Below are 21813 nucleotides of genomic sequence, written 5' to 3' on the forward strand. Positions count from 1 at the left end.
CACCAGAGAACAATGCTTATATATATGTGTGTGTGTGTGTGTGTGTGTGTGTGTGTGTGTGTGTGCGCGCGCGCGCTGACCCTCTAGAGTGGGGACTTTCTGACCGTGGACAGATGCAAAGTGCAAGGTGCCCGGTATCAAGATGACAGCATCAGAGACACAACCGTTGGGGTATGTCTTCACTTTCATTTTCCGTCCGTCCGTCTGTCTGTCCATTGTCTTGTGGACGGGACGACCTCAGTCGTCTCGTCTGCAGCCGCTTTATCCGCCTTGCGGGTCGCGGCTCTTGCTGGAGCCTGTCCCGGCTGACTATGGGCGGGAGGTGGGAGGAAACCAGAGAACCCCCCGCCCACTTTTAATTTTTTAAAGCTAAATCCACCATCAGCATGGCTTACTTTAGGCTTTTGTTCTCTGCACCCCCCCCCCCAAGACACTTTCTTTTAATCTTATCTGCCATAGTGGATTGTCATCATTAGCTCCATTCGCAGCAGCAATGCTAAATTATTTACCAGGTTATACCCCTCCCACCTTCGGCTCAGGAGCCGGAGCGGGACGACAGCGGACCGGCACCGGGCGAAGTGAGCAGCTGGGAGGTCAACGCTGAACGGATAACCAGCACCGTCGGCAAACTCTCCAAGGCGGAATCCCAAAACCACATGTCTCCCAGGTACCGTGCGGACAAACGCACATCTGGAAGCGTGCGCGCGCGAGACGGCGTGCCCTCCTGCGTGGATGCACACTTTTGTGAAGCGTGTTTTTTTTTGTGTGTTTTGAGCTCACCGTGTTTCATCTTGCCGACAGCAAAGCGGAGAACCGGCTGCAGAGGCGTCCTCGCAGCACCTCAATGAAAGACAGACAGAACTCCAAGGCACAGGGAGACCGGACCAGCAGCATGGAGAGCGAGTGCTCCCCCGAATCCCGACTCGTCGCGCAGGTAGCCAATCGCAGACGTGGCTTTTGTACGATGGATTTCTCGACATTAAACCCTAGAAATGGTCCGACTTGTGTTCGCTTCGCCCTCTTTGCTCGGCTTCTGCCGCCTGCCAGGTTCCCAGGAAGTCCGTCTACGACCAGCTGAACCAGATCCTGATCTCTGACGAACGCCTCCCGGAGAGCATCATCCTCATCAACACCACGGAGTGGCAAGGACAGGTGTTTGTTGCCGCACGCCTTCTCTTCACATGCGCAGCCCCCCCCTCCTCCTCCTCCTCGTATATCATGAACCCTCTCGTGCGTTTTCATGCAGTACGTAGCTGAGCTGCTCCACGAACAGGCCCAGCCCATCGTGTCCACCTGCTCTGCTGCAGATGTTCAAGCTGCCTTCAACACCATCGTCACTCGCATCCAGAGATTGTGAGTCGATGCATGCACGAGTACACGCATATGCGCATGCATGCATCAGGCCGCCGCTGCACCTGCTCCTTGAACCAGCAGCTGGACTGTTGATGCTCCGGAGACACGTCACCTCTGCTGCTAGTTGACCTATGGGTGTGCCCGAGGAAGCCTCTTGGACGGGAGGAGCAGAAGGCCGGGCGCTTCTCCCCGTGTCCTGCTTGAAGGACGATTTACCGAAGCTCGTTCTGTCAGAATCTCCCAGAATGTCTCTGGACCCATTCGCACAGCGCCGATGTCGTCTCTGATGGATGAGGCCATCTCATTCTGCTGCGCTGCTTCTGCTAAAATGGGTTTCGCTCTAATTCAGCCTAACGGCAGTGTTTCCTCTCCTTGCGCACACCTGCTCCCCAGCCAGTCCATTTACCCCGGTTGGCAGTGAATGTTTGGGTGTAGATAGACGTCAATGGCATTGAAAGAGTTAAACAAAAGTTATTTTTAGGGTTTCGAAAGTGTTAAAAAATGGAATCGACGACAGCCTCTGGGTTAATAAATTCAAATGTATATTTATTTTAAAGATGGGTTGTTGTTGTCGGATCCTAACCCTATATCTAATCTAACAGCTATTAGATGGTACTTCCCTGAATCCGCTCTTAAACTATTCCATAACATGATGCAATGTGTCTCCTTCAAAATAGTTTATAAACCAGGAGCAACCCCGTTAAAAGTTGCACGCTGACCCTACATGTTAGGATCTGGAAAACGCTTTCTCATTCTGTCTTACTCGAATATAAACCCCTTTGCAGTTGCAACTGCAACGCGCAGATGCCCCCGACGATGAAGGTGGCGGTGGCAGGCGACCAGAGTTACCTCAGCACCATCCTGAGGTTCTTCGTGGAGCTGCTCGCCAACAAGACCCCCGACTGGCTCAGCTACATACGCTTCCTAGTGATCCCGGTTGGTAAGTCGTCCGGCATTCGCTGCAAAGGTGCGACAACCGCGCCGCGCCGTTTAACGCGTTCCCTTTTTTTAATTCTGTGCAGGCTCTCATCCTCTGGCGAAGTACCTGGCCTCCTTTGACAGCAGGTTCAACAGCATCTTCATGGACACTGCTTGGAGGGAGCTGTTCTGCAGGACGGAACGGCCCCCCTCGGGTAAGAAGCCTCGCCCTGATGCCCGGCGAGGCTGCGTGTCTAATGTTGAGTCGACTTGAAAGGGAAAGAACCGAGGTCAGAGTTTGGGACGGAGACTGATTGATGAGCAGACGCGTAACAGCCACAGCCTGCTTTAGTGCAGCAAGTAAGCCTTCCTCATAGTGTGTATGATCTTTAAATGACCTTTGCAAAATGTACGCCATCGTGCGATCACACGTTCTTGCCAATGCATTTCTTTCTTTGCTTTTTTCTACGACTCTTAAATGTAAATGGAGGATTAAGAAGCCACACCCATTTAAGGTGATGATGATGATGAATATATTTATTAGATAGAATGTAGTACAAGTACAGTCACACAGTAGCATGTATTACACTACAAATAAAGTCAAACATCCTGTCTAAGAGGAGCATTTCAAAAAAGCCCTTGCGGTCTTGTTTCCGTTGAAAGTCCTTCGTACATAAATCATCCACAATTAACAATACAAATTTAACAATACAAATAAAAATAAACCAATATTCGATAACTCAATTGATGCAACGTAACATTAGAAAGACAAAAATAAAATGATTTTACACCGCCAATGCAAACTAACAATTAATCTAAAATAAATTACACCACTGATGCAAAATGACAATGAATGACAATAAATAAATTACATAAATTACAATAAATTACTAAGGCAATTAATATGTGCAACGTAGGTGGACAAAAAAAAGGGAGGGGGGGTTTGATCCGGAGAGAGTCGTGATGACTATCTCCGTTTCTGTCCCCCTAAAAGGTGTATTTTTAGGGCCGTTTTGAAGGAGGCCAAAGAGGTGCATGTTTTGAGGGCGGGAGTCAAACCGTGCAAAGGTTTGCACATGTCTCGCACATCCGTTCGATTCCTGTCCTCTTCATCATCAGTTCCCATTTGTTCCGCCCAAGCAAGCCCGGTAATCACGAGTCATCGCTGAATCAAGTCGCTTCATGTCCCAAATTAAAATCAAGGATGCAGAACGCAGCAGCTCCTCCATAGTTTCAACTGAGCCGGAAAAGTCTGGAGAATTACTTTCATATTTCAGCTACAAGGCTCAAGCGTCTTCTCTTTGAGAAACCGTTCCTCTCATGTTGTCTGGCTAGCCTCGCGTGTTTTGCGCCACTCCCCCCGATCTCTAAAACAGACCACAAACAGTCTTCTGGGGGATCCACTCTGTATGTTTGCAGCTCGCGGCGGGTCAGACGTGGAGCAGGAGGCGCCTGTTATCAACAACCCTTCTGTCTGCTCCCTGTAGATAACATAGACGTAGCAGGACGGGTCGTTCAGTATCTGGCCGGCGCCAACGTGTCCCACCAGTTCCCCATCTCAGAGGCCATGCTCACCTACAAACAGAAGAGGTAGGGATTACGCGACTGTGAAGCGTACTCATGAGCCGCTTCTATTTTATATGGGCTAGGCTTGTTTATGTGCTTTATTTTACTCTTTTAACGCTCTTATTTTGGGCATGCACGTGGAAGACGCATGCAACCGGGCTTGATGATGTAACAATGTTCACTTCACTTTTGCTGCAGTCGCATTGACGTAAGCCCATTCAGAAGATGTGGTTTCTGTTCCAAAGGCTTCCGGCGGATGAAATGAAATAACGTTGTCTCCGTATGTTTGATCAAATCGGGTTCGATCAAACCCAGAATGCAACAGAGACTCTGTTTTTGTTTCTGAAGTGCGACCAAACCCCGCCCCGTTTTGTAAGCGTGGTTTCCTATTGGTCGGAAAGGTTCTGAATACACAGTTGTAACGCTGACGCATTCCTTCTCCCCCCCTTCCCCTTTGATTTGCATTCAAGGAAAAGGAGTTTGTATTTTGATTTTTACATCAGGTATCTGATTCAACTGTCGTTTTTCTGCCCTCCTTATTTTCCTTCCTCCATTTGGCTTGAGCTCATTGCAGTGTCTTAACGCTCCCCCCTTTCCACACTCGGCTCTCACCGTGACTTCAGTTTGCACTTTGTGACTTGTGTGCTTGGTTTAGTGTGACTTTGGTTCTTACTCTTGTCCTCTTGTGTTTTTTTGCCGTGAAGATTTGCCTAACAACCTTTTAACACAGTCGCATCGTGGAATGGTTTCTTGACTCCTGCATCCCATAATAACATAGAAGTCACTTAGAACCATCCACAAGCCGGGACTCAGCTGGTCCGGGTCCCGAGTGGCTCCTTTGTTTGGTAGCCTCTCTGCTCAGACGGAAGTGAACTCGTCTTTTACGAAGCTTAGATTCATATTTTTATACGTTTGTTATTTTTGGGGCTTCCTGTTTATGTTGCTGCTTTATTGTGGTTTTTATTTTTTGGTGGTGGTGTTTCCTGCAGTGATTCACACATTTAAATAGTCTGTATTTACTACTCCGTGTCTTAATTTGGTTGAGCCAATCGCGAGTTAGAAACACCCCTAGTTGTTATTTAAAAGGTCGTCACGATTCCAAACAGCCGACGAATGATTTCGACCTTTATGGCGTTTCTTTGCAAAGATTTGCACCTGAGAACATCAATAAAACGTAACGGTAAAATGCAGCTGTGACGCCCGACGGGGTGGGGGGTGGGGGGGGCTGTCCTGTCCCGGTTCTGCCCTTGAATTCGAGCCAGAAGCCCTGCTCCTCTTCCTGTTTGCTGTTCATGCAATCTGTCTTGTACGGTCATGAAAGTCTTGCAGAGACTCTCGGACTCGTTTGTTTTTTTGCGGGCCGATAAAATATTTTATCTCTCTCTGACTCTGTCGCTGTGACCTGGATGTGCATTGAACTTGTAGCATCCTGCTTCTTCCCTATCTGTGAACGCGTATTGCTCGACATGCCCAAATAATTTTTTATCTTCGGCTCAAGAGCGAGCCCGCCTTCTGCTGGTTGTAAGGAGCGGCCTTCTCATTCATCCCATTGTCGCGTGAACCCGAGATGACCTCCATCTCACCCAAGCCAGTCATTTCTAATGTGAGGGGCATGGTGCCGGCCATCCCCCTCCCTCCCTCCCCCCTCCCTCCCTCCCCAGGACCATTGAGTGTTCATGTGCACCTCTGGAGTGTTGAAGTGTTAAAGCCCACCTCTGGTCAAACTCACAGCCTCTTTCCTCTCCGTGTGTTTGCAGCCCAGATGAGGACTCGTGCCAGAAATTTGTACCATTTATCGGGGTAAGAATTGATCAGGTTGAACGGCGACTTGCTTCATTATTCTGGAGTTCATTGAATTTCATACAACTGCTTTTTTTTTTTATTCTTGCAGGTTGTGAAAGTTGGGATTGTTGAACAAAGCCTCTCAACCTCGGGTAAGAAGCTTTTTATTTTTTCCCCCCCAATGAGCTCAATGAATGTAATCGTAGTTAATTATTTTTAAAGATGCTTGTCACAGCATGAAGCTGCTAGACGTTACAGTCGAAGGTAACCGTTGACAACAACAGCAGAACTGAGGCACATGGTGCCAGTTCTTCAAAATATGGGTTACTCTGCATGTTTTGCTTCAGAACCATGTCTGGAGCTCGCCGTTGTTGTTGTTGTTGTTGTTTTTTTTACCAGGGGTAGGTTTAGACCTCTTAGTTCCACCAAGGACGAATCTAAATTCTGCAACCTCGAAAACAATTCTGTGCTTCAAATCTGTTCAGTCAGATTATGACGGATGATTGGGGACGGATGCATGTCTGAACAAATCAGGCGCACCTTAGAGTCCTGGGAAGTCTTCATAGAACACAGACGTGATTGGCCGGTTCCGATCCAGGCAGCGTTTCGTGTTTTACTGCCGTTACTCGATGACTAGATCTCGCGTTTTCTCCCACATGGTGTTTTATTCTAAAGCGTTTCCCCCTTCCGTCTGCAGTGGATTCGGACGACGCGATGGGGGGCAACACAAGCATCCTGTCATCTCCGACGCCCCCATCGGCTGGCCCGTATGGGAAGGAGATAGGGAGCACCCCCCCACAGTCTCCCTCCGTGTCCACCGCCCTATCTGGAGCTGGGTATGACGGCACACTCGTAACGATCAGGAACAAAAAACCACGCCACTGTCTGTTCTGGTGTTCTGACCCCCCCCCCCACCCCGATTTCTCTTAGCACTCCCTGTTCGGGCAGCGAAGTGATGGGACTGCAGGTGGACTACTGGACATGGCAAGGCCCAGAGAAGAAGAAGGACGGGGAGAAGAGAGACGTGGGACTGAAGAACACCCTGAAGAGCAACTTCCGTTCGCTTCAAGTGAGCCGCCTGCCTTGCGGAGGGGAGCTCACGCCCCCACCCAGCATGGCCATGACCGTCGTCACCAAGGAGAAGAACAAGAAAGGTCTGAACTCAAGAACTGTCAGAACAGAAATGAAAACAGCGCGGAGTCCGGTTAGGGTTTATGTGGCAACAGAGCGTAACACAACTATTGAAGGTTGAAGCTTTATATTAAAGCCAACCCCCCCCCCCAAAAGAAAAGAAAAACTATTTTTTTTATTACGTAGCTAACATTGCTTAGCTAAACACAATTGTTTATTTTTTTATAAATACCTCATAACTAATGGGGCGTCGGCCCAAATGGCGGCCTAAGGCCATAATCCAAAAAGCACATGAACCCCGAAGCTTTATGTTCACTTCCTGATTCTCAGCCACCAATGAAACGTTTCCTTTCATCCACCAAGTTGTAAATTTGAGCACTGAAAATGTATCCAGAAGCATCAAACATCAACGCTATCGCAACGGTTTGTCTTCCGTCTGGGCCTTTTGACCTCGTCTTGTGCTCTGTGGGGAACCTCCCGGTGTCTCGTCTCTCAGAAGACGGTTCTCTGTGGGGAACCTTCCGGACCTCCCGGTGTCTCGTCTCTCAGAAGACGGCTCTCATATTCATTGTCTTTCTCCTCTGAGTTGGCTGCTCAGCTGCAGGCTCGTTTCACATGGTGTCATCAGAACAGACCCCCCCCGCCCCCCCGTCCGTTGACTCACACCATTCACCCAAAGCTTTCACCTCTGTAACGTTCAATAACGGCGCAGACGTTCTACAGAGCTTGAGAAACGGGTTGGAGATTCAGTTGCGTTGTATCAGTAGTGGCAGGTAATCATTTCACGACTGGACTGCTCTGTAAAAATGTCTTCTGACCAGTGGACATCACTGGAGACAGTTTGGCCAGACTTTGTGCGGTTCCCTCGGCAGCCGCAGAAGAGCTTGTCTATCGTGTAGTCGTCCTTAGAGATGTAGAGACGCGCTACATTCTGCACCAATAAGAGTAAAGACGCTGTCTTTAAGAGCTTCGGCTGACTGCCGCTTTCCGTCCGCAGTTATTTTCCTCAGCAAGAAGCCCAAGGAGAAAGAGCTGGACTCTAAGAGCCAAGTGATCGATGGCATCAGCCGGTTGATCTGCACAGCCAAACACCAGCACACGATGCTGAGAGGTAAGCCCCCCCCACCCCCAGCGGAGACACGCTGCCATCTAGTGGCAGCGGCAGGAAACGCTTCGGCGACCGTTGATCTGAAAGCGCCCATTCCGGTCATTTTCTTTTTCTTAACCCTTCTCTCATCCGTAGTCACTATTGATGGAGTGGAGTGGAATGACGTGAAGTTTTTCCAACTCGCTGCCCAGTGGCCGACGCATGTCAAGCACTTCCCAGTGGGGATTTTTGGTTACACTAAGCCTGTGTGAACCCCCCCCCCACGCGCCCCACCGGACTCTGCTGCACTTGTCTCACGGAGGGGGCGACAGCGAATTGGAGGAAGCGCCAACGAGCCGCCGGCAGTAATAGTTTTCCTGTGGAAATCTTACCTGACTCACGACCGCGCGTTCAACACACAAAATTCATGTTGTCCATTTGATGTTTTCGATATTGTTGGGTGTTGTTGTTGTTGTTGTTGTTTTTTTACACACTACAAAAAGAACAAGTACTATTTTGTTAGATTTGTGGTATTCTGAGGCTTTTTGACAATTTGCCACATTTAAAAAAAGAAAAAAGGCAGCTGTGTTTTGCACTTTGTTTTGTTACCATTTTATTATTTCTGTGAAATCCTGCATTTATTGCTACTCTACAGACAGCGGAGAGGAGTGTGACGGTGATGTGCGGTGGCGTGTGTGTGTGTGTGTGTGTGTGTGTGTGTGTGTGCGTGCGCGTGTGTGGGATTGTTTGAGTCCGTGTTTGTCATTGAACGATGGAATATTGCTGTGAATCTAGATGGAATCTTTCTCTTCTAACTCCATTTTCTCGCTCATCTCCTTTTACTTTCTTGAGAAGGTCATTTTTTGTTTTGTTTTTTTATAGAAAGGAACAACAATTCTTGGCGTTGCATTGAAGCGCTTCAAAGCAAATGGAAATACAACTGAACCGAGGTGTTTTTTTTAAAAGGTAGCTATGATGAATGTAGCTACGACACGTTTTGTAACGCGAGCAGGTCGCCGCCTTTGCCGTGTCGCTGTTGGTTCAGACCGTGCAGCGTGACACGACGCACCTGAATGCCAAACTTGAGTTGGGGTTTTTTTGAATGGCTTTGCTTCTCTGGGATGTTGGAGCGCTTACTTCCCCAGCTATGGTGCAAGTGGGCCTTCTCTTAGTAAGGCCTGGGGGGGGGGGTTCCCCTGAGAGGATGCCCTCGCGGTCCCAGAGCAGATTGCTGGTTCCTCCAGATGGGACCGCTGATGTGCCAAAGTCGAGTTCGTTTGACGATCCGACCGCCGCAGCTCTTGGCGTGGCCAAACAGGGGCAGCGTGTTTAAAGGTGAAAACTCAAACCGCGCGGAGGTCAGTGTTACTTTCACCCGGTCCCTCGGCCCGGTCGGAGCCCTTTGAGACTTTACAAGGTGTGCTCGCGTTGCAGCAAAGCAAATCGCAGGCAGGTCCGGAGACAAATGAGTCGGGGCTGACAATCGTGTCAAGTGTGGGAATGGCTTTGGGACGTGTCGCCAGGTGTCCAAGTCGCTGCCTCGTGCGTCTGGAGGCGTGCTCTGTTCGGCGGGACTCCCTGAATAGTGAAACGTTTGCAACAAAAGGGGCCTCCTGCGTGAGTTTCTTGTTGCTTTTTATGTAAAGTGAAGACTTTACAAGCTTTGACAGTATTAGCATTGTATAAAAAAACCCAATATATATATAATATAGAAGATGTATTATCTCCCTTCCACTAAATTGAAAGCACAAATATAGCTTGACCTTTATTTCTTGACATACATGCCAAATCTCTTTCTGGGACTTTCTCGTGAAGTTGCACGACGTATAAACACGATTCTGTTTGTCGCCTCTCGGACAGCTTCCCTCTCCGTAAAGCACTTTGGTTCTGAGCTGATAAAGGCGTTCTGTTTGAAAGGGGAACCACTTCCTGTAGTCCAGACGTCATTAGTCCCCTCCCTCCCAGTGGATTGTTTGTGTGTGTGTGTGTGTGTGTGTGTGTGTGTGTGGGGGGGGGGGGATTAACAACCATCACGGTTGTTAATGCTTTTGCTACTTGATGTTAAAAAGCTTATTTGCAGCTCCCGCCATGCGTCTCCCTCCGACTTCACAGCCGAGTTCTCTCTCCTCCCGCTTTGAGAGCTTCACTGTCTTTTAGTTGCTGCCCAATCGCTCCCTTACAATATTTGTAAATGGGGGGGCTGTTAAAGTTTACCCAGGGCAGAGTTTTTATACCCAAGTATAACTCACCTACCTACCAGACCTGCAACATTTGTACACAAATTAAAAAACTAAATATTAACAATATATTAAATAAAAGGAGAAATGAAGTATGATGGGGGGTTAAATTCTTTGGTTTCATGTTGTACAGAATGTCAGAACGGCCCCTTGGAGGGAGTTTTTTTAGGATATTGCCTATGTCGCTGTCCGATTTGGATAAGTCGTCGTTCCATCTGAACATTATGGCGTGCAGAAGGCCAGCGCGCTGCTCTTACTGCGGTGACCAGGGCTGGATCCAATGGTTCCTGTGGGCCACGCCCACACCCAGTCCATATGGAACAGACTTGCATTGGTCACGTAGGATCTAACTGCAGGTTTGTCCTCGGCAGCCTGACCTTTGTCCAGTGAAGTCGATGCAGTTAAACGATGTTTAACGACTGGAGCAGCAGCAGGAGATAAATGTGCCCCTAAATCTGAGCTGGGCTTGGCCGGTTGGCGTTCATAGAGCTCTCTTCTCCAGGACTATCCTTTTAGGGGGGCTGCTGCAGAGTTGCTGGAGGGAATGTGATGTGAGTGGGTTTTTACAATTCTAACCTGCCATAGCAAGTGTATCAATGCATTTAACCTGGTGTGTGTGTTTTTTTTTTTGCCCTGAATCTAGAGGTAGCGCGGCGGTGATTTGCAAGACTGGATCAATGAGCAGGCATGGCATTAAAGGAACCCTTAAGATCAGCGTTAATGGTCAACTTGCAGTTACAACATGCCATCTCATTGCTCCCGCTGCTTGAAATGCCGCCCAGTGTCTTTGCACAAACCCTGTTTTAAATGATATGACAGTATTTTTAAATTTACCACTAAAAATATGGGTTACTCTGCATGTTTTGCTCTAGATGTAAATATGTTTTGGATTTTTTTATATCGTTTGGTTTCTTTCCATGCTTTCACAAGCAGTTGTGTTTAATAAAATTTTTAATCTTCTGTACAAATGTCTCATTTTTATTCATGTTTCCACTCAGACACAGTTACGGCATCAAATGCATGGCGATCGTGGCAGGCCAGTCCCAAACATGTCCAGACTTGTGTTTATATCGAGGCGATCGAGGGCAGGTTGACGTAGCTCTTCATCGGAGGCAGCGGTTTAATCTTGCGTCCGAACCGGCCTCCCTTTCTCTGCCACAAGCCGCTGGAAGGCCGTTTGCCGAGCCAGCGATTGCGACCGGCCTTGCCGATCGAACGCTTGTTGTGGTCGATGTTGGACACACGTCCCACCGTGACCATGCAAGTCTCGAGGACCTGCGGTTGCAGAGATCACAAGATCAATTTCAGAACAGGAAGTGGTTTTAACTCTGGAAGTACAGGATCCATCCTCACCTCGACCTGCTGCTTGGACGGAAGCTGCACTATCACCGCTCCGTTTGTTTTACGCAGCAGAACTCCGCTGGTACCTGAGAAGAGACGGTACCACGTTACAATTAGCAGACTTGACACACTTTCAAGCAGCTACTATCTGGATCCAAATGCACAAGACATCCAGATAACAGGAGATACGATGACATGATTTCTTTAGTCAGAAGCAACAATACAAATGTGGTAATCAGACATTTTTTATAAGACCTGGTTAAAGCGCTTCCTAATGGCAGTAAATTAAGATCAATGCAGTTTATAATGAGATTAAATGGTATATTGGGTAATGCTGTTGCCTCACAGCAGGAAGGTTCCGGGTTCGATTCCTTTCTGTGGGGAGTTTGTGTTCCCAAAACATGCAACTTGGATGAAGTGGTCATTCCAAATTGTCCGTAGGTGTGAATATGTGCGCGAGTGGTTGTCTGTCTTGCCCTGCGGTGAGCTGGCGACGTGTCCAGGGCGTACCCCGCCTCTCGCCAGTAGCCAGCTGGGATAGGCTTCAGCAAACCCGTGACCCGCAAGTCGGCTAAAGCAGCTCTCGACGACATGATTAAGGTCATCTCTTCCACAAGTGAATGGACGGACAGTTAAAAGGCTCCAATTCATGATGCAGAGTGTAACGAGACTGTGCAGTGCTACAATCACTAGAAAACTAATCGGAGCTCAGACCTCCACCAAGCAGCTCATTCCCCTCCTATTTGGATTTACACCATCTACATGGTGATCCAGATCATTATCGAAAGGTTCTAAATTGTTCTTGGTATCTTTAAACACCAACGATAAAAAGTCAAAGTGAATCAGAGTTGATGTGTATTTTTTTTATAAATGGGGTGTTAATGTTAAAAACTAAAAATGTTTCCTGACCTCATTCTAGTTCAGATCCAGAAGACATTTTGCATGATCTTCCATATCGGGCTGTGATTTTTGGTGAGTGGATTGAATGCATGTTTTACAAGACATGGAAAACCCGGATTTCTTTGTATCCAGACAGGTATCCGGATTGTTCGGATCGTTTAATGGGATTCAAGTTAGACCGGGACCCATCTTCATGTTTTTTTTTCCATCATGAAACAAGAAACAAACTCCAAGAATAAGATCCACTGGATCTGATCATTACAGGAACACAGCGCAATATTCATGATTCCCTGTACCGCTCATTGGGGAGATGAAAGAACATGACCAGCAGAGGGCATTAGACTCCTGCCGAGGTACTCCATTACAGTTCTGTTTAGACAAGGAGGGTTTGCCACTCCTCAGTCGCCACCCCAGCCTCACAGTCCATCTCCACAGAGATGTTTATTTCAACACGTAGAGTCGCCAATAATCAGCCTCCTCACCAGGCAGAGCATCACAGCCAGGATGACGCAAACGCCTTCTGTCCTGCTTGTAGTACTTCGGATTCACTACTACTACTACTACACATAGTGGTTGGGTTCACTCTCAAAGCTGACAGTTTTTACAAAACATTAATGTTTAGTAAAGTTTTAATACAAAAAGCTTCTGGGCAAAGCAAAGAAAAATTAATCACAAGGCCCAGGAGACAGACGACTGATCAGCACTTCCATAACTAAAAGATGAAAAACTTACAAATGACATTAACTGCAGGCTAAAATACTAGATTACCTGCTGCACGGATGTACGCTGCGCCCTTTCCTGGTTGTATCTCCAGGTTGTTCACCAGAGTCCCCACAGACAGCGCTCCCAGTGGGTATGAATCCCCCTCATTGGCTGCGACTGCAAAATAAATGATCATGTTCGAACTTTGGGTTAATATTCAGATTTCCCCAAAAACTGACCCGACTCTGAGCTGGCATCGTGTGGAGGGGAGGTTCACACCCGCCATGCGTCCAATAACGGCAGACGTTTTAACGATGTCTCCCATCTGCATTTTCTCCGTCGCAATAATCCACCTTTTTCGGTAGCCTCCGGCGATGAGGGCGATGTCAGCGGACCTGTGTGAACGGCACAGATCGTCGTCAATTCTCTGGAAGGAGACGAGCTTGGCTGATCGATTAGAACGCTTGTAAAGCCAATTCCAAATCCTAATCTGGATTAGGTGTTTATCACAGGACACACAGATCTGTTGTCTCAATTGTGTGGAAAAACAGACACGCAATCCTGATCCCACCTGCAGGGGTCGTATCGCACCTTGACGACCTTCTCTTCAAAAGGCTTGCCCTCTTTGCCCTCTTCATAGCGAAGTCGTTGGAAGTCTATCATTCTGTGTCTTTGTTTATGGCCGCCACCGATGCCATGCGTCCGTATCCTTCCTGTGTAGCAGAAAGAACAATAAGATTAGCTTGTTTTCCCATCTATTGATTTATTACTATTTAATTATCGATAACAGATAGAACTCAATTCTAACCTCATCCTCCTGTAGCCTTTAAAAGCAACCTTTTACCCTCGTCTGTAATTACGCCCCGTCCTTACCTGTGTGATCTCTGCCTCCCGTCTTCTTCATGCCGATTGGTCTGACGGTGTACTTCTCCGTCTGCTTCCATAATGTACTGTTCTGTTCCAGGAAGGCTGAGGTGAGGAAGCCTCTGCACTGGGGGACTGTTCTGGGCAGAACAGTTCCCATCTTAATCTGCGCAACTGCCTGTCAACACAAAAAAACAACATCCCATAAACGGAACGTTACCACTCAGAGATTAGTTCTTATGACGACGAAGGCTGGCGTGCAGTGAGGGGTTGTGGATCCTTACCTGAGAAGAGAGCAGAGGCGTCTGGGCGAGAGTCAGGGAGCGCAGAGCTGTCGCTAGAACCGACAGCGCCATCATGCAGAGTTCTCCTGGCAGCTGAAAAGTACTTTGATTTATTTCATATATTCTGATCAGGACCTGCGTACAAATACATTAAACGTCAAGCGGAATATCGATGCTCTTTTAATATATCGTCAATGTGACCAAAAACGAATTAATCAAAAATATAAAACGGCCAAGATATAAACAACTATTGATGTTATACCACTGCGCATAATTGGATCAGGCTCAAAGTCAGGATCAGAGATTACAACAGGTGCAGGAACGTTTCTGGAAGGGCCGACGTGTCTTGTGTCACAGATTCAGATTCATTCAAATAAATGTCACCAATCTGAGAAATTATATCCAGATGAGAGATAGATCTGGACCTGATCCTGAAATCATATCTCCGTTTGACAAGCAAACTACTGATAATACATTTATAATTTATAATTGTGGGAGAATAAAGAGTCCATAATGGGAATAAAGCTAATAAGCTATAACTGAATAGTATTGTCGGATTTCCACTGGTTCTGGCTTGAAGCAGGTTTCTACATTCACTTTGTGTCAGAGACGGTTAACTGTGTTCGATATAAATCTTATTATAATTATAATAAATTGCTTTCTCGCCATAACTTTTGAATAACCGAACCAAATGACAAGACTACCGTGTGCTATCGTTAGCTTTACTAGCTGTCACGTTAATCCGGTTCAACAACTGGATTCCACCAGTTTGCTACTTCAATACAGCAAAAATAAAACGTCCCGTCGATCAATAATAACATTTACGATACAGGCAGATTAATAACAACGTCAAACCAACCCGTATTATTGATTTATCTCATTCCGTGCTCCCTTCTGATGTCCTTCACACAGTCCTGCATGCTACGGCGCGGACCGATGACGTCACCACCGCTGTGGTCGCTCTTTTCACATTACCGGTACGACCGAGTTTGTCCTGTCAACTATTTAAACGGAAACTGTGCCAACAAACAGTTACTACTTTTACTTAAGGTTAATCTTCAGGCTCCAGAATCCGCATCTAGGTGGACCAATGCCTTCTTCCATGTAAAGGTAGGAAAAAATAATATATAAAAAATTACTTTAATAAAAAATTATAATCCAATAAATCCTGGTAAAGGCGTGGCTTACCCATTCTGCATTGATTGGTTGGGTTTGCAGGGTTAGGATGAGAATGTAAAGATCGGCCAATCAGAAGCAGAGTAGGGCTTGCTTATCGTGTTTCCTTAGCAAGATGGGAAAATGTGGTTAATAAATCAATTATCATCGAGATAAGGTTTTGATAAAGTAAATATCAGCTAAACAATGCGAACATAAACAACAGATATTTAAACATCATATAATCCACTCTCCATTCCACAATTACACTGTAATTCAAATCAGAGACTGCTGCTTACATTAAGGCAAGTCTAGAAATGCTTTAAATAACTATCAAATACTATTTTATTTTTACCAATAAAAGTGATACCAATGTCATTCCAAATGAAAGGGGTGGGATCAATGGTCAAGGATTCGTGTGAAAGTGTTTCAAACTATCATGCATTAAGGATGTGTGCTTTGAAGGCCTGCAAGCATTTCTCTTTCTCGATATCTGGAGGACATTAACTTTGTTTTAATTGAATTAACTTTGTTCTAAATGCGATGAATCCTGACTGATGGCAGACAGACCTTTGCGTTCATTGTCGTCAGCGCATTATCCAATTCAATATACATGTACTATGATAGAAGTGGGTCTCACACATTACAACAATGCCTGATAGCAATAGCCTCCACTTAATATATAAATTCATTATCAATAAACATTTGGCCCTCTAACTTGTGTAATACACTGTGCTTATAGACTGCCCCAATTGTTAAATTATTATGTTACAATTCGGAGAATGAAGTTTGCATTTTACTCAAAACAATTATAGGAAATGTAATCATACAAGGTTTGAAGAGATGAAGCAGCGACGTGGGTCCAGAGAAGCAACCATGCAAGTTAAAACTGCCACTAGGTGGCGGGATAGCTCCAGCAGCCTCTTGGTAGAACAGATATCTGCATTCCACTGGTTGTGAAAGCAGTTTGAAAAGGGTGAGAAGGATCTGGTAGAGGCTGGCCAGACAGAGAGACAGAGATGGGAAGGATGTTCAGCATGTTAGAGTGATGAAGGATAGAGACGACAACATGTTGGCAGAGGCCAGTAGTGTGCTAGATGGGAGAAGTATTTAGAGGAATTAATGAATGAGGAAAATGAGAGAGAACAAAGGGGAGTGGAGGATCAGGAAGTGACAAAGATTAGCACGAGTGAAGTTAGAAAGGCAATGAAGAGGATGAAGAATGGGAAGGCAGTTGGTCTGGATAACATACTGTGGAGGTATAGAAGCATCTAGGAGAGGTAGCCGTTGACATACAGAGCTGTGGAATAGGGGGATAAAGCTGATGAGTCATAAAGGACAGAAGTAAGTATTTGTGAGCAGCAGTATGGCTTTACGCTGTGGACGAGTACCACAAACGCAATGCTTATTGCACCTTGTTGATGGCAATCTGGGAAGCTGTCTTTCAGACTAAGCTTTAATTTTCCTGTTTATGCTTGTTAAGCAGAGTCTGCCTTGAAAGACTCAAGTTTAAGCTAGAAAACGTTATTTTTGTTAAAAGTCTGACAAAAAATAAAGCTTGTTCTGCACATCATTGTTTACAAATTAGGAACTCATAAGTTTGAGAAAATAAGGTTTTCTTTCTTATTATATGCTTATAAAGCATATAGTCTGCCTTGAGAGAACACTTTTTAAGTTGCAAAACTTTATTTTAATGATTGCACCTTACTGTTTTTACTTTAAAAATATATAATGCAGTTATGCCCTACAGCAGGGGTGTCAAACTCATTTCACATCGCGGGCCGCATACGGCCAGGACGATGTCAAGTGGGCCGGACCATTAAAATTGTAGCATATTCAGCTATAAATAGCAAAAATGTCATGTCTTTCCTTTGTTTTAGTATAAAGAAGTACATTAGGAAAAACTTGATATTTAATTAACTATTCTTTTACAAAACATCTCATGAAACTTCTTTAGAGAAGATAAAATTTACTTTTATCATTCACATCTATGTATTGGCCCTGCGATGAACTGGCGGCTTGTCCGGGGTGTCCCCTGCCTCTCGCCCATTGACTGCTGGGATTGGCTCCAGCTTGGCCCGCAACCCGATAACGGAATAGGCGGTTAGAAAATGAAAAAAAACTAAAAAAATCTATGTATTGCAACTGATTCCATTGATTGTACAAAGGCACAAAACTTTAACAAGCAATTGGTATTGAAAAATATAGTAATGCTATTAAATGAGACTCATAAATAAAGGGCTTTTTAAACCATTTACACGTGTGCATATAAAATCTAAATTGAATCCCTGCCTGCTCCTCACAAACTAAAGAGAGTGCTATTAAATGTGTAAGGAAGAAAGTATTCACCTGTCCTGTAAACTTCAACATGTGTAAATTTCATACATGAAACATACATACACACACAGAGTTACAAAGTGCTGTACAAGCATAGCAATGAGAGGAATGAATGAATAAATACATGCCAAAGTGACAAGACAAGAATATTAAGTGAAATACATAGCATAAAAGCATATCTATGGGTTCATTTGCTTATTTTGAAGTTGTGTGTTGTGGTGTTAGCTCGAGAGTGGACCCCGAAATGCAGAGACAAGCATAACATTGTGCAATCTGCAAGGAGCCAACGATAGGAGCAACACAGCAGAAGAGGCTGTTCAGATTATCTGCACAGATTATCTTGAATTTTCTTTTTCATCTTCATCATTGGCTTTGATAAATGTTTGACTGATTCTCCATTCGTCTTTTAGTACAAACATCTTATGGTGCGACCTGGACTCCTCATCAGTGATGGACACGGGGTCGTTGGGTCACATAATCAAATAATACTTATTGTACTATTTGGGATTTATTGTAGCACTGTTAATTGTTCAGTAATGATTGCTTTGAGCATCAGTTGTGTCCATTGCTGTGACTTGCATTTCCCCATGAAATATAATATTTCATATGCCATATATCTCCTCTGATTGTTGTGTTGCTTAATTGACATTTGATGAGCCATTCTTACTGGATTAATCATGCTTGATTGACGGGAGATTAAATGTGTGTGTTATGTCACCCATTTCATCTTTTGGGACTATGTGTGTGTGTGTGTGAGTGTGTGTGTGTGAGTGCACCGATGTTTAAAATTCATCCCAAGTCATCCGATGCATTCAGTCATATTGTGTTCAGACCTCATTGGTGATTCTGATGATGCAACTCACTCAGAGGGTGCAAAGGGCTCAGCTCATGCATAACATGGAGATTTGGGTTAAATGTTTCTGTCTGTATTTCTTATTCTAGAATAACCAGAGACTTCCCCTGATCTTTTCTTGTGCCTTACAGGATGTACATCTGTGCAGCCAAACAGTCTTTGTCAGAGTTTTGGCCATCGCTGAAGCTGCAGTCAAAGATTCTGTTTGCTGTTCTGAAAAATGCATTCTCCAGAAGATGCTCTGGTTGTTCTCAGGGTTACTTCATGCATTGCATAGATATAGCAGTTTCTGAATAATGCTGTACTGTCCTGGCAGATTGGAACGCAGCATTTGGTCACGTCGGAGTGATCCTCTCCTTGTTGTGATTTGGGTGTTTGCTCGTTTATTTTAATCGTTGGTGTTTCTTGTACTCCCTCATACTCATTCTGTTCTCCTCTCTCTCGGCAGCGGGCGTGGCAGAGGACAGATTGGCCGAGCGGAGCAGACACACCTGTCACCCATCTTCTCATCACCAGACTGCTTCAAATTACTGCTCACCTGGTCACTAGTTATGCTTTGTCTCTCCCGCCTTCCCCGTGTTAGGATGATTGTCTTTTGCTCCGTGATGCCAGTCTGTCTCCTGCCAAGGTTAATTTGTATCTTTTGATTCTTATTGAGACTGTCAGTTTTGATTTGGCTTTTTGTATCTCTAGTCCCGCTTTGTTGCGTTTTGGTTCTCTTCTCCCATGTTTGTGCAGGAATAAAGAAAGGCTTTTCGTCCGTAATCACTTTATTATTGCTCTCTTCGTATCTACGGGAACATCACGTACATCCATAGAAAAAGACGTCATTCGAGAGAGAGAGCTCCCGCCAGATTCACTTTACAAACTGTCGTAAACCGGAAACAGGAAGTAAACGTAAAGTGCACAAAACAGTCGCAAAATAGAACTACATTTGCATACATGTCATTTACAATAAACAATAAACAGAACTGAAATGAGAATGAGATCACATATTCCAAATCGCTTACCTTGGTTTTCTGTTGGCAGTACTATTTCTGAGTATTTTGTGTTTAACTTTATTAAAGACTCTGAACTTTTTTTTTCATCTCCGTCTCTGCATTCTGGTGCAGGTGTGTGGGTGATCTGAGGCATAGTTTAATGGATGTAGAAATCAAACGGTCTGGGAAAGGTAAGGAGGCAACATTCCTGCACTCCTCAGCGATGCTCATTGCTTTATTCATTGTTCCATCTTTGCATATAAAGAATGGAAGAACGGGCCAAACTGCTCCTGCCTTCATTTGTGTCTTGACGGATTTTAACTTGGTTCATTTGCTTGCAGGAAAGGGGCCGCTGACCGGCGGTGGATGACAGACTAAGTACTCCTGCAAGTGTCCGAAGATAAAAGATTTAGTAGGGATGAGGTATTTCATCTCCACATTATGCCGTCTGGACTCAAGTGCAAAGAGCGCTGAAACGCATCACCACGGAAACAGTACAGCTCACAAACCAACATATGGTGAGTCACGCGGCGCTCAACATCCTGGATAATATTGGGATAAACGAAATAAAAATTTTATTAAGTAAAACGAATGCTTCATATAAAGTACGTCAGAGGCACAGTCGACATAATACAACACAGACTCTGTCAAACTACCTTGCCAAGAATAAAAGAGAACCCCCCCCCCCCACACATCTCAATTGCTCTTGAATCTGCAGAATTAAGGTCATTTCCTGACTTTTCATTTCTATGGAGCTGGTATGTCTCAGTAAAGTAGTGTCTAGGCAGAGATATTTCCTTTCCGTACTTACTGACTTCCTATATGTTTATCGGCACTCGTTTTTAACCAATCCTCTCTATTACACCAATACTTGTTACATGTAGAACACATTTTAAAAAGGGCAGAGAGGATCCATTCATTTTAACATTATGTAGCTCATTCAAAGCCCCCCCCCCCCGGCTCTAATGGCTATAATTAAAGACAGCGGCACACAGGTGACAGTTTGCTTTCATTATTCTATTATTTTTACACTGAGAGTAATGCGCTGTTGGTGACCCTGGGACCTCTGGGCTGCAGGGGCCTCCATCATATGTTGAGGGTACCCACTCCTCCTCCTAAGAGTCATCCAGCTGGAGCCGATGTACAGCAATCTAGGCTGTTTGGAAAAAACAAAACCCACTGGTAATTATAATTAAGGCCAACTGGCAAATTGATAATATGACATAGTTACAGATCAGACGGAACTTTTTGCTGCTCTGTGTATGTTTTATCACACATTCCATGAAATCTTCTACACATGCAGTACATGCATACTAACTACATGCATACTACATACAGTTCAGCCTGCACAGACGCAAATGGTTTTGTGCCTCAACAAAGAGAAGACAAATAAATAACTTACACGGCTGATCAAACATAAGTACCTAAGGCAGTAGATGTGCATTGAATAAAGCCTTTCCAGCATTAAAGCACTCACTTTGAGCTCTGAGCAACTCTGATTTTATTGAATCGATCAAGGCTATCTGAAAACACTCAAACCCAGAAAAAAAAAGAAAAAGCTGACAAAGGCATTATTCTAATGCTCTCACTTCTTGGGTCTCCAGGTTAATCAGTGAATGTCTTCTGACCACAGGATGCTGTCCCCTTACAATCCAAGGTTTATGACCCAGGCGGCGCCGCGCAGGTTCTGCTGTCTGATGGGAGTTCTGATGATGAGCACTGTGGCATTTACACAAGCGTGATTTATGCTGCAGATGTGCACCAGCCACGCCACCCATAAAGTTACCTTCAATCACGCCTCATTTGCATTCACACGATTTGCAAATGTTGGCAATGACTCGCTTGAACCAGTGAGGCAGTCGCAGGACTCCCACTTGCATCAGGGCTTGGAAGCTGTTGGTTGCAACTCTGACAGTAATTCAACTTAATAGTTGGATTGTTTGATGTCCTCAGACACCATTTTCATATGCAATGATTTAGTTGCCCCAAATGCCGTGATATGCCCGAATGTCATACTTTTCCATTTCCTGTCAAGTGCTAATGTTTTATTTTATTTTTTATTTTACTTTTTACTTTTATTTTACTATATGTAGAAGGTAGATTTATTTGTTCTCTGCAAATGGTATGATTATATACTGTGCAGCCAAGCATTTGGTGCATCTGAAATATATATATATATTTACTTTGCAGGAGCAGTATTACTGATTAATGCAGTAGAGAATAACAACACTGCTGTCAGGTAAATTCCATAAAGCTACTTTGCTGAGAGGTAAAGACATGAAAAAAAATTATTCCCACATCAGTAGTGAAGAAATCTCAGTTT

At 45.1% G+C, this 21813-nt stretch overlaps 2 protein-coding genes across 2 annotated transcripts in view; one reads left to right on the forward strand and one right to left on the reverse strand.

Moving 5' to 3' along the window:
* The window catches only part of LOC137895585 (phosphofurin acidic cluster sorting protein 2-like), a 34803-nt gene extending 26656 nt beyond the window's left edge, over positions 1 to 8147 (forward strand). The window contains exons 11-25 of the mRNA XM_068741073.1: positions 88 to 171; positions 540 to 667; positions 802 to 934; positions 1048 to 1152; positions 1247 to 1353; positions 2139 to 2293; positions 2376 to 2486; positions 3759 to 3861; positions 4308 to 4340; positions 5595 to 5637; positions 5729 to 5771; positions 6317 to 6455; positions 6550 to 6773; positions 7748 to 7861; positions 7994 to 8147. Coding sequence (XP_068597174.1) covers positions 88 to 171; positions 540 to 667; positions 802 to 934; positions 1048 to 1152; positions 1247 to 1353; positions 2139 to 2293; positions 2376 to 2486; positions 3759 to 3861; positions 4308 to 4340; positions 5595 to 5637; positions 5729 to 5771; positions 6317 to 6455; positions 6550 to 6773; positions 7748 to 7861; positions 7994 to 8109 — 1638 coding nt within the window. The 3' untranslated portion in view covers positions 8110 to 8147. The remainder of the gene's footprint in view (positions 1 to 87; positions 172 to 539; positions 668 to 801; positions 935 to 1047; positions 1153 to 1246; positions 1354 to 2138; positions 2294 to 2375; positions 2487 to 3758; positions 3862 to 4307; positions 4341 to 5594; positions 5638 to 5728; positions 5772 to 6316; positions 6456 to 6549; positions 6774 to 7747; positions 7862 to 7993) is intronic.
* Positions 8148 to 9027: 880 nt separating this feature from the next.
* mrpl2 (mitochondrial ribosomal protein L2) lies at positions 9028 to 15095 on the reverse strand. The gene is made up of 8 exons (XM_068741207.1): positions 15025 to 15095; positions 14166 to 14258; positions 13891 to 14059; positions 13589 to 13730; positions 13297 to 13412; positions 13084 to 13194; positions 11428 to 11501; positions 9028 to 11349 (listed from the first exon to the last, which is right to left on the reverse strand). Exons 2-8 carry the CDS (start codon positions 14238 to 14240, stop codon positions 11140 to 11142), a joined length of 897 nt encoding a protein of 298 aa, XP_068597308.1. The 5' UTR covers positions 14241 to 14258; positions 15025 to 15095; the 3' UTR covers positions 9028 to 11139.
* Positions 15096 to 21813: the final 6718 nt, after the last annotated feature.

The sequence above is a fragment of the Brachionichthys hirsutus genome, chromosome 7, assembly GCF_040956055.1.
Source record: "Brachionichthys hirsutus isolate HB-005 chromosome 7, CSIRO-AGI_Bhir_v1, whole genome shotgun sequence".
In the NCBI taxonomy this organism is placed as follows: Eukaryota; Metazoa; Chordata; class Actinopteri; order Lophiiformes; family Brachionichthyidae; genus Brachionichthys; species Brachionichthys hirsutus.

Bases quoted from the DNA above. Each gene is read 5' to 3' on its own strand.
- mrpl2 (XM_068741207.1), bottom strand. From the start codon at position 14,240: ATGATGGCGCTGTCGGTTCTAGCGACAGCTCTGCGCTCCCTGACTCTC. The intron at 13,195-13,296 runs GTGTGAACCTCC...TTTATTTTGCAG, and splicing joins CGTTATTGGACGCATGGCGG to TCGCAGCCAATGAGGGGGAT. The intron at 11,502-13,083 runs GTAATCTAGTAT...GTCTCTTCTCAG, and splicing joins AGCGTACATCCGTGCAGCAG to GTACCAGCGGAGTTCTGCTG.